This window comes from Cupressus sempervirens, chromosome 8 (genome assembly GCF_028749045.1).
Source record: "Cupressus sempervirens isolate cs-2001-9-10 chromosome 8, ASM2874904v1, whole genome shotgun sequence".
Taxonomy (NCBI): Eukaryota; Viridiplantae; Streptophyta; class Pinopsida; order Cupressales; family Cupressaceae; genus Cupressus; species Cupressus sempervirens.
In genome coordinates, this window is record NC_143125.1 from 160,657,832 (window position 1) to 160,673,855 (window position 16,024).

At 37.2% G+C, this 16,024-nt stretch overlaps 1 protein-coding gene across 1 annotated transcript in view; it reads right to left on the reverse strand.

Moving 5' to 3' along the window:
* Positions 1-3,106: 3,106 nt before the first annotated feature.
* The window catches only part of LOC149542058 (NEDD8-activating enzyme E1 catalytic subunit-like), an 85,949-nt gene continuing 73,031 nt past the window's right edge, over positions 3,107-16,024 (reverse strand). Inside the window, exons 7-9 of the mRNA XM_089797097.1 lie at positions 5,321-5,442; positions 4,026-4,143; positions 3,107-3,779 (exon numbers count right to left, since the gene is read on the reverse strand). Of these exons, the coding sequence (XP_089653223.1) occupies positions 3,489-3,779; positions 4,026-4,143; positions 5,321-5,442 (531 nt within the window). The 3' untranslated portion in view covers positions 3,107-3,488. The remainder of the gene's footprint in view (positions 3,780-4,025; positions 4,144-5,320; positions 5,443-16,024) is intronic.

Sequence of the window (16,024 nt, forward strand, 5' to 3'; positions counted from 1 at the left end):
ACAAAATTATCTATTACTCCTACATGGTATCAAACCTCTCTAGTGATGTAAATATCTTGTAAATTAGAGAGTGGTCACATGGCTTAAAGATCTTGTTAGGTGTGTTATATTTATCAAATTTTGTTATCATTTGCAAGATTGAAGTGAATTTGAAGCCAAGATTTGTTGCCAAAATAAGAGTTACAATTTTGGAGCAATTTTGTTATCAATTAATCATATTTCACTTATTATGGGCTTTACAACACACCCTTAATTTTCAAATTTGCCCTTAATTTTCTTCATAAGAGAGTAGATGTTTTGGTTATAAGGGTACAACATTAGTTTAACTTTGTGTCTTAATTAAAACTTTATAATATAGATTTTATTTTGATAATATATGTTAATTATTTGCATGGATTCTTAGAACTTTGGTTCCTTAAATGAATCAAAACCCCAAAAGACTACTTTCAGAAGTTTTATTACTTGATCACAATTTCATAAGTATTGTAAAACTCAAGGAGCTTGTAACTCCTTAGTAGCTATGAAAATACATGAAATTTACTAACAAAAACATTTAAATTATAAATTGCACAACGAAAATCCTTCATGGTCATAACTTCAATACAAACTAGCGCAATAATTCTAAAACTCCCCCATATTTGCAAGTTGCATTAAAATTTTGGAACTCCTCAATAGTTACAAATTTGCACAAGAAGTTTGAAACCCTAATAAAGGTATAAAATTGAGCAAAAAAGATTTAAAATTCTCACAATAACAAACTTGTGTGAAAGTCATTGTTTCTCCCACGATGCCTCCCGCTACTGTTTCTCCTACTGACAGCGATGCCCTTTTTGGGTTTGAACTTGTATCTTCTCCTGCCCATTCTCTGGCAAGCTATGGCGCAGGATTTCGTCCTTTAGCCAAGGCGGTGGTTGGCCCTTCTGCTTCGTTTCGACGTGGGGCTTCTGCTCCTACGATTCCTGTTGGGGTGGCTTCCCCCAATGCTCTACCTCGTGGTGTTTTGGGAAGATCAACCATCTCTTATGTCGATGTGGCCACCTATGATGCAGGTATTGGAGACCAAGTTGTGTGTTTGGAGCTTCATGTTGTGTCGGTTGTTGTAACCTGATTAAAATTGATCTAGAGTCTAATATAGTTGATGAGATTTCTACATATGTGGTGGACTTCTCTTCTATAGTTGATATCTTTCATTTTAAGGGATTTTGGCCCTCTGTCAGATATGCATGCTTGGATATCCCAATATTAGGAGCCTACCATTTTGGATTTAATTCAAATTTACCCTGCGACAAGGAGTTAATTTATTGTGAAATTTGCTACTACTGAAGATAGAAATGTCATCCCACACCGTAGTTTCTCTTGGGAGGAGAGGTTCCCCCTAATGGCTAAACCTTGGTATAAGGATTTTGACCCGTTGACTGAATCCTTCAACAAGATTCCTTTGTGGGTTAGGTTGTTGAATCTTCCCCTTCACTTATGGCCAGATTTTGCACTGGAGGTTGTGGGGGAGGCCCTCGAGGACTTCTTGCTGGTTGATTTTAAGTCTTCCAATGTGTTTTGGATGACATATGTTGGCATTCTTGTGTAGATTGACGTCTCCAAGGGGCTCTCTGAAATGATTATGTTGGCCTCTCCTAATGGCTCTTGGATTCAGCTTCTTGATTATTAGGGTATTCCCTTTAGATGCAAGAAATGTCATAAGACCCACCACCTCGCTAAGTGATGCTCCTCTGAAAAGGTTAGATCAAAGAAGTCACCTTCTTGGTGGAAGGGGGTTTCGGATGATCATTACATGGTTTAGAAAGTATCAGCTGATGGGGATGGTTTGATTGGCTCCTCTCAAGATTCTTTGGTGGCGGATTATGTTGTTATCTCTGATGTTTCAAAGGATACCCCTAAGGATACCCCTATGGCGGTGATCAATACAGTTGTCCCTCCTTTGGATGTTTTAATTGTTGATCCAATTGTTGCCCCACTTGCGGCTCTGTCTTAGAACGGTGCTACTATCCCTTCTACTATTGTGGCCCCATCATCATGTGGTGGTGTTGTTTCTTCTCCTGCCGCAAGGGTTTTAGAGGTTGGTTGTGGTGTTGCTGACCTTGCATGGCAAAAGGTTGCTAGGAAGGTGGAGGATGGATAGACAATAGTAAAAGGAAATAAGTTAAACTCTGCAATCCTTTATTTGATGTCTTTACGTTCTCAAAAGACGGGACTGAAATATAAGTCTTGAGGCATGATTTTTTTTACTTAGTGCTTGCCTGTTCTTTTTGAGGTTGTCCCTTTTTGTTTGGTTCTCCTAGCTTTTTTGGCCTGTTATTCTTTGTAGTTTGACATGGTTCAAGATAGATCAAGCACCTGTTCAAAACCTATTTTGATGGTAGAAGTGTATTGTATTATCTGTGAGGCCACCCCGGTCACCTTGTTTTGGTTGGCAACCTATTTCACCTTTGGGCTGTAGTATTTTTTGTTCAGACTTCACTGAAAATATTTAGATTTCCAAAGGGTTTCAAGGAACCTTCAAAACCTATTTTGCTCAATCAAAAACTTGTGTGAGAGTCCAAAACTTTCATATAGTTGCAAAATTTGTGAGATGTCCATAATTTCCTTCTCCCTTGTTGTAAACTTGTGCAAAATGTTTGAAATACCCTTGTAAACTTGTGCATAAGGTTTGAAACTCACTCATAGTTGAAAACTTGTGCAAAATATTTGAAAATCCATCATAATTACATATGAATGATTTAGAGAATTCTATGAGAACACAAAATAGACATTCAATATCAATTTTGAGAGTTGAAGTAAACGGGTTTGATGGTGGTGCTAAAAACGAGGACAAATCATACACCGACGAGTTGTCACTATATCAAAGCATTCAATGCAAATTCAATCAAATCAAGAACATAACCCAGTAATCTCACATGCAAACACTCAGATATCAAACAAAATAGGTTATTCCTAATATCAACGAATACAGTTATATCATTACATTCAATATTATTGCATTGATCCAATAATTTAAGGGAAAAAATCTTAAAACTAAATCAAATGTCAAAAGACCTGATAGTCATATACTAAGAAACCCAACCATATCTAAGCATACAAAGAATCTTACTTATACGAAAGAGAATAATGTCTGATTTCTGGAAATTGTTTCAGAAATCAGATTTTTTCATATGATGCCTCAAAAGAATCCAACTCTCAATTAGAATCCCAACATCATTTACAGCTTTGGGCCCTCTGTATAAGGTTAGCCATATAAGATGCCATTTCCCTGCTTTACAGCTATCGTTATCACACCATACAGCATTCGATGTAAAAATTGAAGGAAAATATATATCCAACTGTTAAAAAAGTGAGAAAAGCCTCTTAAATATATTTTTAATCTCTCAAAAACTTACATTCTAATGATTGGATGCAAAATAGTTAGCTTCATAACAATTACAGTAGAAGCAAAAACTATTTTTCATAAGAGAACACTTCCATGGGAATATTCCTTAGCCCCCACCAGCAGTGTCCATGTCTGTGACATCATCTGAGATTCCCCGAAAAGAAATCCGCACTTTTCTTGTTGTTGTGCTCTTCTTATCATTAGTAATTACAGTACCACTTAAATGTACAGAGTCTTTTGGAACTTTGCCCATAAGCTCAAAGAGAGGAAGTTGTAGATTGGATCGTGTCATTTCCTCGAGGACAGGAGGTGCTTGAATATAAAGATTGTTTCCTCTATGCATCACACTTGGTCTTGACAACTTAAGCCTTGGATGTTCTCCAACAAGATCAATAAACTGTGACAGAAAAAATAAACAAACATCCATGAGCAACAAATCAAGGTAAACAAATTTGTTTTTGCATTGAAAACTTATGGGCACTATGGGATAATTTTTCTGCAAATAGTGAGCAGGTACAGGCAATTTCCGATGAAGAATATTCATTCTTACATTAATAATTATCTATTATGATTAATAAATTAAAGAGCAGTGCTGACTAGTATAAACTGGTCACCGTAAAGAAGGCATTTCAAGTGTACATACCTTCTGCAAAGTAGCACAGGAATCTAGTTCCATCAACACTCCAGGGCCACAGACCAGACAATCCTCATCTTTTGACATTTCATCTACCCTTGTATGAGTACCTTTTTCCCCATTATAACTGCCCATTATATAGTAAACAAATACATAATCATTTTAGCAATTAAAAAAATAATTGGGAAAATTCCAAACCATGTAAAAGTTCCAAATTTCTCTTCCGAAGTTTCTAACAATATGTCCAGATGGTTCTGTTACACTAATAGTTGATAGAAATAGTTGCAAATGTAGAATGTAACCCACAGAAACAACACTACCACATATTATACAAAGGCGGCAAATAACACAACCAAGATTAAAAGGAAAAATAGTAGTTTCTAACAATCCAATAGGAGTAAAAAAAAGACCAAGACTATCATATTTCCAATTACAGTTCGAATCAAATTGTCATTTTTGTCATGTCTCTTGACAACTTCGTTATGCATTTCCCTTCTATATGTGCATGCTAAACGTACCATGTTAAGAAGACGAGCTCACAACTAAATGAAATTTATGCAATATAGTTGATTTTCAGGAATGGGCAATTTCCAACCAGAAAGCACAAAAAATTACTCAGAGATGAAAACTTCAGACGCATCTTATATATCAGATGCCATCACCTGTAAATTCGAAGACTAGTTAAAACATTTAACAGCTGCAAATTACAGGATGTAATATAAAATAAATACATATAATTTGTCTTAAGTCTAAAGAAAAGCCATTCAACAAATGCTATGAAAATGACTCCGTTTTAATTGTTCTCACATAAATAGTAGATTATTTCAAAGACCTGCAATTGGAAAGCTCATTAACTCTAGGTCATCAGAGCAAATTGTAATTTGTGTCATTCCGAGCTTATAACAAAAAACATGAAAAGCTAATGGCCCAGTTTGCAGAGACCACCACATCATGCAGTACGTACCCAATTAACATTTCAGTATTTAAACTTTAGGGCATAAAGGAAACATACTAAATACAAGGTTTTGTGCAAATTGTTGAAATATTTGCCTTGGTTGTATTTATGATGCGCATACTAATCTTAAACAGGAAACTGCATCTTTTTTGTTCATTTTACTCTTAAAATATTTAATACCAAGAGAGCTAAAAAATATAAGTGCAGTGCATGAAACTGTAAACATGATATCAAAAAATCTAACTTAATATTTACATTCTTCATTTTGAACATTTTATGCCTTTGTAAAGCTCCTGATTTTGAGTATATATAAGAATAAAAGAAATAGGCATTGATGTTTTTAACCTACTTTAAATAATTTGACAATGATTTGCTGCATCCTGTTGCAATTTTCAGTGCCTCCAATGCACATGCAGATGATATGATGGCATTTGTTGATGCAATGGCTGGTATGATATTTTTGACAACACCCTGCAAAGAAAGTTCCAAGAATATTAAAAATTCAGACGAAAAGAGAGTTCCAAAAAAATTTAAAATCACACATTTCCATCAAAAGATCATACCATCTGAATCTAATGATAGAAGAAGCATTGGAAAGCTACTGTTAACCAATTTTATGTTTATCATATAAAAAATGGTCAGATTGCATGAGAATCTCTAGCTGAATTGGTACTCAGTCCTTCCCATAAGGTGAAATATTGAACCTTGAGTATGACATTTTAAAAAATGGTGCCTCGCATAATAAGCTATATAATGCTCTGTACATCCTATGTCTAGGAGAGTTTATGATATCAAAGTGGGCTAATTAATTTCTCATACCAAGAACGTATGCATTGAACGAAGGTATCAACTAAGTGAATGTTCAAGCTGTCGCATTAGCCTCCTTGCATTTTTAGGATTTTTCCATGGTCTAGGAACACCTATCACAAAGGCACAACAAGAAGCTCCAGAAGAATAGAAGAAATTTAATTATTTAGTATAATGTTTTAAATGTATTTTGAATCCAAATGAGTTAATATGTAGGGCTAAATAAAGCCATTTGTAAAAGATTGTCAAAGTTGCCTAGTGAGATCATGAACTGGTCCATATGGTCAAATTATGCAAATAAGCCCATGGAAGGGTTATAATGTTTTAAAATGTCATTTATAGTCTATTTTGATATGTTAGAAAGGGCTTTGCAAAGTTTAGGGGTCATTTGTATAAAACATGCACAAGCGTCAATATGTAATAAAATGTTGTCAATGCTGGATTTCTTTGTGCATGAGCTCTACTAGGGTTTGTTGGTTTCCTTGTACTGTAAGTCACCTCTTGCGTCCATACCCTATCATACTGCATTTATTGTAGGATTTCTCAATTTATATCATGCTTCTGGCCAGCTTTAGCCCAGTTGTTGATACTGGTGCTAGAGTTGCTGCTTCGGATGTTCATGGCACCTCCACTGAACAAATGTCTCCGCAAGTTCATCCTGAAGATTTTTCATGAGGTATGTCTTCTTATGTTGTGCTTCATGTTAAAAACTTCAATAAACCCTAAGAGTGGCTTGAAAATTTTACTTTGATAGGTTATTTTATGGGAAGGATCCCCCCACAAAGCATGTTGCAGGAATGGATTTCCAAAGCTTACTCGCCCCATGGCATTCACCTTGAGGTTGTGCAAAGCCTTACTGTTTCACTTTTCCAACACTTAGCATGTTGATGTCATTCTTGGCAATGGGCCATGGTTTGTCTGTTATTCTTTGTTGGCTTTCCAACGCCGGTCTCAAGACTTTGCAATCTCTGATGAAAAAAACTTTGTATTCATATGTGAGTTGAGTTACCTGGTCTTCCCTTGCCTTGCTTGTCGTTTGTGCAAACCATTGCAAAGTTTGTGGACAAGGTGGTTTGTCTTGAACCCAACAATTTTTTTAACACTCATCCCCAAAGAAGGGTTTGTGTTGAGATTGACCTTTCGTGTGACCTCAAAGAAACTATTGAGATTTAGGTGGGCAGCAATTCTTTCGCCCAGAAAGTTTTGTATCTCAAACTGCCCAATACTTGCTACCACTGTCAATCAGCAGATCACAAGATTAAGGATTGTCTATTGGTCATCCCTCGAACGAAATCTCCTACGGAGGACATGACGGATATGAAGGACACAGGTTATTGACCAACAAATACAATCAAGGAGTGGACTATTGTAGTCCACAAAGTTAGGCAACCCTTGACTCCCAAGTTAAACATGGTTCTGATGCTTCCAGCCCTTGCACAAGGTGCTTCTTCTTAGCTTGTGGTTGTTTCAAACCCTTACCAACAAGGGGTTTTGGCACCCAATGTGACCCTTGTTGCGGGAAAGATGCTTCACCATCAGATTTGAGGCCTCCTCAGGTATGCACACCTCAAGCAGCTTCAACTATTAGCACCTCTACCTCTCGACATTGCTCCCGTAGTCCTTTTGGGCGTGTAGAGGCTACTGATGGTTGCTCTGATAAGCATAGGCTTATTGATGGTTAGGATCCTTCCATCAACTCCACTCCCATTGTTCCTTTTTTGCATAATAATTTCTCCTCCTTGGGGGACAAAGATGGCATGCAAGATTTTTCATGGTGAACTTCCTCCCATGGAATGTTCAAGGTCTCACAAACCTCCATAGAAAGTATTTTTTCGTGATACCTGTCAAAGAATTGGTAATTTAAATGTACTTTGCCAATACAAAGTCAAAATCACAAGGTTTTTCCTTAATGTAACTTGCCACATGATCTGGCCTACTAGTTTTGTTTATTCTTCTTAGCATGAAGCTAGTTGAGGTGGTCTAGCTACTCTTCTCTCACCTCGTTGGCATTCTACAATTGTTAATCATGGTTTTGACCCCATGCAGAGAGTGGTTTGGCTTTTACTGTCTGTTAACAATCATTCCTTTAAGATTGTTAATGTTTACACCCCTCCATGATGCTATTGAGCCGTCATATCTTTGGTGTTGGTTTGCTGATCACCTACCACTTGGGTCATCTATGGGAACTTCAACATGGTTGAGGTGGCTTCAGACAAAGATGGGATTTTAGCTTTTGGCTAGACAATTGGAGAGTGGAAAGTTTAGTATTATATGTGCAATAAATTGGGTTTTTTTAATCCTAATAAGAATCGTCGTCGTTCTGATATGGTGTGGCGTACATGGTGTAATTTTAGAGCTAGGTCTGACAGAATATTCAAGATACTTGATAGTGCTATGATCTTTGCTGAATCCTTTTTTCTCTTTTTCTAAAGAAAAGGATTTACGTGTTACTTTGTTGGTCGATGTGACATTGTTAGAATACTATCCCATCACTTTTTCTATTTTATGGCAAATAGCTCATGAACGTCCCTCCAAGACTCAATTTTATTTCAACACATCATTGTTGCATCAACAAGCTACGTTGGCTCATATCCAACACGTCTGGAACTTAGAACCCAAGCCCCGATTTCATTTTTGGTGGATTCAATAGTGGAATGATGACATTGCTTGTACATGCGAGGTTTTTGCGCATTTATGGCAAACAACTTGCAATTTAGTAGTGGAGATCTTATGAGACTTCTGTCAAGGATCTCAGCGCTACTACTGATGCTTTGGTCATGAATCCATTTTATACTTATCTTCAAATCCAATACTCAAGCTCAGCATTAGAGGCAGATTGTTGATAACTACAATGCCAAGGGTGCTCAGATTAAGGCTCATTTGCACTAGCTTAATGTTGGAGACCAAGCCTCCAAAGAATTTTCCAAGACCCTACTGGGATTCAGAGGATCAAAGGTCGTCAAGTTCTTACTGAACTTCCTAAATTCTCCAAGCCTTTGTCCGCCACAATGAGCAAGTGTTCACCGCACGAGGAAATTTGCCTGCCCTAGATCAAGCCTTGCAAGATTGCTTAGTTGTTGTCCCTTCTCGACTAGCTCCTAAGCATAGAGCTTTCTGTGACCAAAAGCTCACTCAACAGGATCTTATAGAGGTTGTTTTCTCCATGGCTAATGACAAAGCCTCGAGTTTTCCTTCATGAATTCTACAAGGCCTTGTGGGATCTTGTTGGCCCTGACCTGCATAAGGTCTATGTGCAAACTTACCATGCTCAAACCCTGGGAGAGCTCATCAACAGAGGTAACATTAAATTCATTTTGAAGGCAGGAGTTCCTGAAGGTATTTGCAATTGGAGACTTATTACCTTGTCTCTTACGAGATCATTGCTAAAGCTTTGGCTCTCAAGATTTGTCACATCCTACATTCGTTGATCTACCATGGGCAGACTGGTTTTATCAAATCCCATTACATCCTTGACCACATTATTGTTGTTTGAGAAGGTATGGAATGGGCTAGGAAATCCAAGCAGTTGGCTATCTTTCTTAAGATAGAATTTGTTAAAGCCCATGACCGCATTGAAAGGCTTCTTATTCTTGCTATGCTTAAAGCTCTTGGCTAATGGGATTTCCATGCCTAGTTTTGTCAGAGCGATCGCTGAGTCACCTGTCCAATTGGTTAATGAGCACTTTGCGGATGATTCCTTCCTCACTCTTGCAGAGGATAAGGAGAACGTGAAAGCAACTCCCCAGTGCCTAGACACCTTTTGTCTCGCTTCTGGGTCGGTTATTCAATGGCACAAAACCCTTTGTTACCACCAATCTTTCCTTCCAGCTCCTCCCCAGCTTTCTCAGTATGGTTGGAAATGGATTTAGCATGGTGAAATCTTTACAATTCTTGGCATTCCTTTTGTCGTCCCAACTAATTCAATGGATATTTGGAATGTGGTTCTTGCTCAGATAAAGAAAAAGCTTAAATATTGGATCACTAGCCGCTTTCGCTAGCCGACAAATTCTAGATTTGCTTCAAAGTCCTTGCTGCTACCCATATCTATTATTCTTTTTGTCGGGTTCCTTCAAAGGCCTCCTACCTAAAGCTTGAGCATCTTCTTACAGACTTTCTCTTGGCTTCTTCTGATCATCATGGGTTTCACAAAGTGGCTTGGGATTTATGTTGTTTGACCAAGAACTCTAAAGGCCTTGGCCTCTTATCCACCCAAAAGCAAGGTTTAGCTTTGTGTGCCAAATGGGTCATTCGTGCTCTTACTCGCAACGAAGCTTGGAAGATCCTCGCCCACTTGGAAGGGGATTAGCTTTCAAACCCTTCTGGTTATGAAAGAGCCAATTCAAATCGAGGGTACTTTTGTTGCTAAAAGTATCCGGAAAACCTAGAAAGCTATCAAACCCTTGCTTCAGTGGGATGGGAATGGTTTTCGAATGGGCTTTCTATGAACCAACAAAACATTTGGCGGTCCCCTCTTTTTTTATGTTCAAGGCTTTCCTCTTGCCAAGCTATCACAAGTCAGTGCTTTTCTTTTTCACAAACGTGGCATTCGAACTCCCCATAATTTGTTTTCTAGAGCTTCTATGAGCCTTCATTCCCAAGAAGATATGCAGGTCTAGTTTCGTTTGTCTCGCCCAGATCTACAGACTCCTAACTAACTAGTCTTTGTTTTGCCTCCACGGTTGATTCATATACTGGCTATTGAATATGTTAAGCCTTGGTGTAAAGATTAGAAATGGTATCTACGTACTCCTCTTTCCAGTTATAAACCCAAGTTGGGTTATAATTGGTTGGTTTCCCATTTTCCTATGGTCATCATTCTCAATCAGTGCTAGCATTTGACTTGGTGTCTAAGGTTTCTTGCTGTGTGGTCTACTACCATGGAACCTAAAATTTTCCATTTTGCTTGGTGTATCTTGTTTCAAGGTTTGCCTATGAGTTCTAGACTCAAGCATCTGGGGATTCTTGATTCTCAATGCCCCTTTTGCAAGCAATAGAAAAGTTTCATATATATTTTCTGGTTTTTCCAAAGAGCTCAACATTTCTGGAGCTAGATACATGATTTTTATAGTTTGTTTAGGCCTGAACAGTTTTCTTGGCATATGGCTTTGTTGGGGGACCCAACCAAGCTTCCTCACAAGTATTCTCAAGTTTGGCATGCTTTCAAGATGGAAATCTTTTTCACTATTTGGAATGATAGAAATGTTGTCATTTTCAATCAAGTTTACATGGATATTCATGTTTCTATGTACACTAAAGCATGTATTTGTAATAATGTTATGTTACAGATTCAAGTGTAGGCTAACAAAGAAGCTTTGGAGGTGGCCCACCTTCAAGAGCTCCTTGAGCATTGGGGAAATGCCCCGTGTACAGTGGCGCAGGTGTGACCAGCCGCTCCTTTTGCTGACCGCACTCCTCCCTTTGCTGGCACTGCTCTTGCACCTTGAGGGTTTTTGAACTGGTTTTTTTATGAAAAGTTGTTAGTTATGGTTTTCCAACCTTGGTGTTGAGTGACTCTCGCAAGGTGATCTTGTATCCCCAGCCCTTTTTCTATGAATATATGAAACTTAATATTTTACGTTAATAGAAAGCGACTATTCATCAAAAAAAATGTTGCCAACAAAGGTTGTCACTATGCAAAGATTGATGTAATAGAAAAGGTGAACTGTCATGTGGGGTGTCTAATAAGTTAGAGAACTTGGAAAGGCTTTAAAGTATGATGTATTGGTCTTCATTTATAAAAATGAAAAGTTGGAGAAGTTTGGAGAAGAATAGAAATGTAAAGAAACTTGTTCTTTTATGTTTTATGCCAACTTTCTATGTTATCTTTCCAGAAATTTGTCTGATGTTTGTATTGGTACGACCAAATGTGAAAAGATAGAGACCTACAACTTATATTTTTGAAAAGGTTTACGAGTTAGCTTTCTTTTCCTTTTGGTTTGATCCAATTTCATTAAGTTTTGCAGAGGTTATGGTCGTTTTAGTACAGGAGGTTCAACTCTGAATCTGTTTTTGGATTAGCAGTTTGGGCAAAAGTGTAATAACTTTTATTCCACATATTGGATTTGGTTGTAACTTTGGGAAAATGTCTTTAACTCATTCCTCTCCACTCTGGTAAAAGGAATTTGTTTTATCAGTTCATTTGTAAAAGTTATGAACGATTGTTTGAGGAATTCTGATTCTGTCCTAGATGTTAATTTGTGAAGAAGTTTGCAAAATATACAACTTTTCTTTAGAAAGTTATCAAGCATCAATTGTTTGATTTTATGAATCCTTGTGCCTCTGAATCATATTGAAAGTGTCAATTGTTTGATTTCATGAATCCGTGAGCCATTCAATGAGGATACAAAGTGAAGATGGAATAGAGATCTCAGTTACCAAGGAAGAGAAGAGTTGTCCATTGAAAGGACAAAAGGCACAATTGATGGTGATATGATTTTTTATCAGAATATTGATGAGATAGTAAATAAACAGTGAAAAATACATATATGCAAGAGGGAGTAAAATTATGCAAAGGGGGAATTAGGAAAATAAACAGGGATTAGTCAGATATGGATAAAGTTCGTAGTTTTGGAATTATTTTGAAGTTTTGAAAATTTTGCAACTCAGCCAATTTTTCACTAAGTGTTGCCATCAATGCCAAACGGAGAGATTGTTGGCAAGTTGGCTAATGTGAATAGTTAGATGTTGTCATTAGTGGCAACACTATTGTCAATTGAAGTCGCATGATGTAAAGATAAAGTTTTTGTATGTTGTGATGAAAAAATTGTCCAAGTAAAAGTAGGAGAAAATGTCATCAGTAACACAGTTTTAGTCAGTGAGCTTCAGTGGAAGCAGATGAAAGGCCACAATTTTGGTATATGGTATTACAGAAAGTATACATGATGCGTTTATATTTTCTGATGATGATATGTCAGTTGGGATGAGAATTGGGTAAATAACATGAGGATAGTCTGTTATCGCAAAACCAAAGTATATGGTAAAGAATGGTTATTTAGACTAAGGAATTGAATTGTCTTGAGAACTAAATAACTTAGTAATGTAGGGACAACATACTAGTTATTTACCATCATCTAGCAGATTGTGATATAAAGTTTTGGAAATGTGTTGCAAATTTTGTTATTCAAGCCCAATAGACGGAGTTAAAGAAAAGGGTATATATGGAGATAATTTTGATATGCGAAGATAGACAACATGATGCTATGATATGATAATGCTATGTGAGCTTTGCTTATGCTAGGATATGTATGATTTGATGGTCAGAGCAGATCAGAGGTTATATGGGCATGATCAGATGAGAGGAACACAAGGACTAATCGGATATTGAAGATATCAGTACAAACAGCTTTTGGTACAGTATCTATATCACATGTATAGATTGTATATTGTTGTAAGAGCAATGAGCTCCTTTTGTTATACAACTCCTAACAAGGTTGAGGCCTCTAATAAGGTCAGGTCCTCTAACAAGGACTAATGTACTAAATGTATAATAGACTCCAAACAAGGTCAGAACTCTTGACAAGGTATTTTGATTAGTCCATCATTTTGATTATCCTGGGTTTCCCTAGTTAACAAAATATGGTGTTATGAATTTCTTTGTGGTATGCTCTTTATTATTCAGTTTATTTGTTTATGCATGTATATGGTTAAATGTTGATATCCTTAACTGGGCAAAAAGGGTTGGAATACTAATTCACCCGCCCCCCTCAGTTCCCTATTTCTAACAAGACTAACCACCAACATTTTGCCTCAAGATTCGTGACATGGCTTAACCGCTCCTATGTTCTATAAGCCTAGTGGTTGTATCACAGGTCGATCTTTTGGTGCAACAGCAACCCTCGCTTATAACAATTCCCCTTTGCTTGTCTTAAAAGTTAAAACTTTACGCCCCTCTATAGGACCCAAGTTGCTTTTTTTGTACTAGACAAAGTGTGATACGTCTTACACTTCCTTATTTGTTATCATGCTCTTTTATTTGTCGTATACAATGTTTCAACATTTGAGGGCAATGCAAACATTGCAAAGTGTTGGTGACATTTAGGCCTCCTTCCATTTGACCCAATTTTTTTATTTGTCTTAGTCTTCATGTGCTCTTTGGATCCAAAGACCTCATCCTTGATGAAATACCCATTAGCAATCATATATCAAAAATCTCTTTACTCCTATGGATTTTGATGTTGGATAGTAGGAACCCTCTATCTCTACTTGCTTATCTTGATTTTGTGGATATCATGTGTCACTTATTGTGGAGTGACATTCCATGAAAACATCTTGTTATTTTGACATTGGGCATGACACGATATCTCATTTCTCCTTATAATATATCACATTCCATTTTGTGCAACGTATTCCATTCTAAGGGCTATTATATCCTACTGTCTATACTATAGGATTTTTTAAAAATTTAAAAATATTTAATCTATCAGTCTGCCTCTGTGGGGGCACCTATTAAATCATTCACCCTATCATATGACCATTAGATTCTCTACCCATACCACCCCCTATCGTATGACTATCTAGCACTGCTAATTGTATCAAGAATATCAAAAACCTCTCACCCTATCGTAATACTATCTAGTCTTTGCTACTCGTACCAATACAATCAAAGTTGCCCTATCATATGACTATCTAGCCTTTGTTATCTATATCGGTGCAATCAAAATCACCCCATTACATGGCTATCTAGCATAATACAATTTGCTATTCATACCAATAAACCATTAGCAATCATTATCAAGTAACATTATCTCTTTCATCTAGCATGCTTGTCTACAACTTGTGTGTTGGATGCAATCTTGCGACACTCAAAGGCTTTTCCCTAGGGCAATTCCATGAGGACAAAAGACCCTTAAGTTTTCTCTAATCTAGCTCGTACATTCAATTATGATATGCAGACTAAAGTAGGGACAAAATGTAGAGTCATAAATTACACCATGTGTAATTCCTCATTACATAATGATTTTACCCCAGCCAAAACAATATAAATTCCACATAAGCCTATGTATCCCCCATTCCGCTTTGTACCAACAAACCATTAGTCATCATTATCAAGTAACATTATCTCTCTTTCATCTAGCATGCTTGTCTACAACTTGTCTGTTGGATGCAATCTCGTGACAATGAAGGGCTTTTCTCTAGGGGCAACTCCATGTGGGCAAAAGAACCTCGTGTAAGTTTTCTCTAGTTTAGCTCACATATCCAATTACAATATGCTCCCTAAAGTGGGGACAAAATGTAGTGTCGTAAATTACACCAAGTATAATTCCTCATTACATAATGATTTTACCCCACCCAAAAATCTAAATTCCACCCAATGCCTCTTGACCAACCACTGACGTCAGAAATCCTCCACTTGCTTAAAAACATCTCAAAATGTCTAGTTTGGGCAACCTTCTTAACCATCTAGGATGTTCTACACAGCAAATTTGCTCTCCTTTATGTTGCAGCTCTACCACCTTTTATTGTTCACCAACTCAACCTCACCTTCATCCTATCAAACTTTAGCTTTGTGTCTTCAAAAAGGAGTTTTCTCATCTCATCCCATCACATTAGAGCATATCATACTGTCTTCATCCTACTCTTGCTCCTTTTATTATCTTTGATCCATTACCTTGGCTATCTATGGAGATGGAAACATCAATGAGAGGATCTGACTGGCAAGCCCCTCACTTAAGCAAACCCAACATTTGTCATCTATTTGTGTGTTGGTATTTAAAGGAGGATGGAATGGGAAGACTTCCGATTAATCTACCTCCTTTCTATGAGCTTTCATCTTCCTTTGTTTGCCTAGTTATATTTAAATTTGTCACTTAATTGTAATAGTCTAGGTTTATTTTCTATTTAGTGAGTTATTTGTCTCGCACTTTTCTATCACAATTTCTGTATTTTCTATACAGGATGTACATGTGAGGTGTTGTCGTCCTATATACACGTAGTCCTAAACTTGCACTAACATCTAGTATAGAGAACTCAAGGAGCCACAAAGTCAGTCTTGACAGCTTGCTTTCCTATTTGTCGCTTAGTTACCGGATTCGCGTGTTGGACATCGGATCCGGATTCGGGTCCGATCTGGATGCGTGAGGATCCGAGCAGTCTCCTTGAGGCTCCAGCACAGATCCACATGAATCCGCATCAAAGGGAGGCAAAGAAACATAATCAAGTGGGCCCAATTAAGTTTTTTAATATTTTTTTCTTGTGCATATTACAGAAGTAATTGGTAAATATTTGCTTCTCTATTAATAGAGACCAA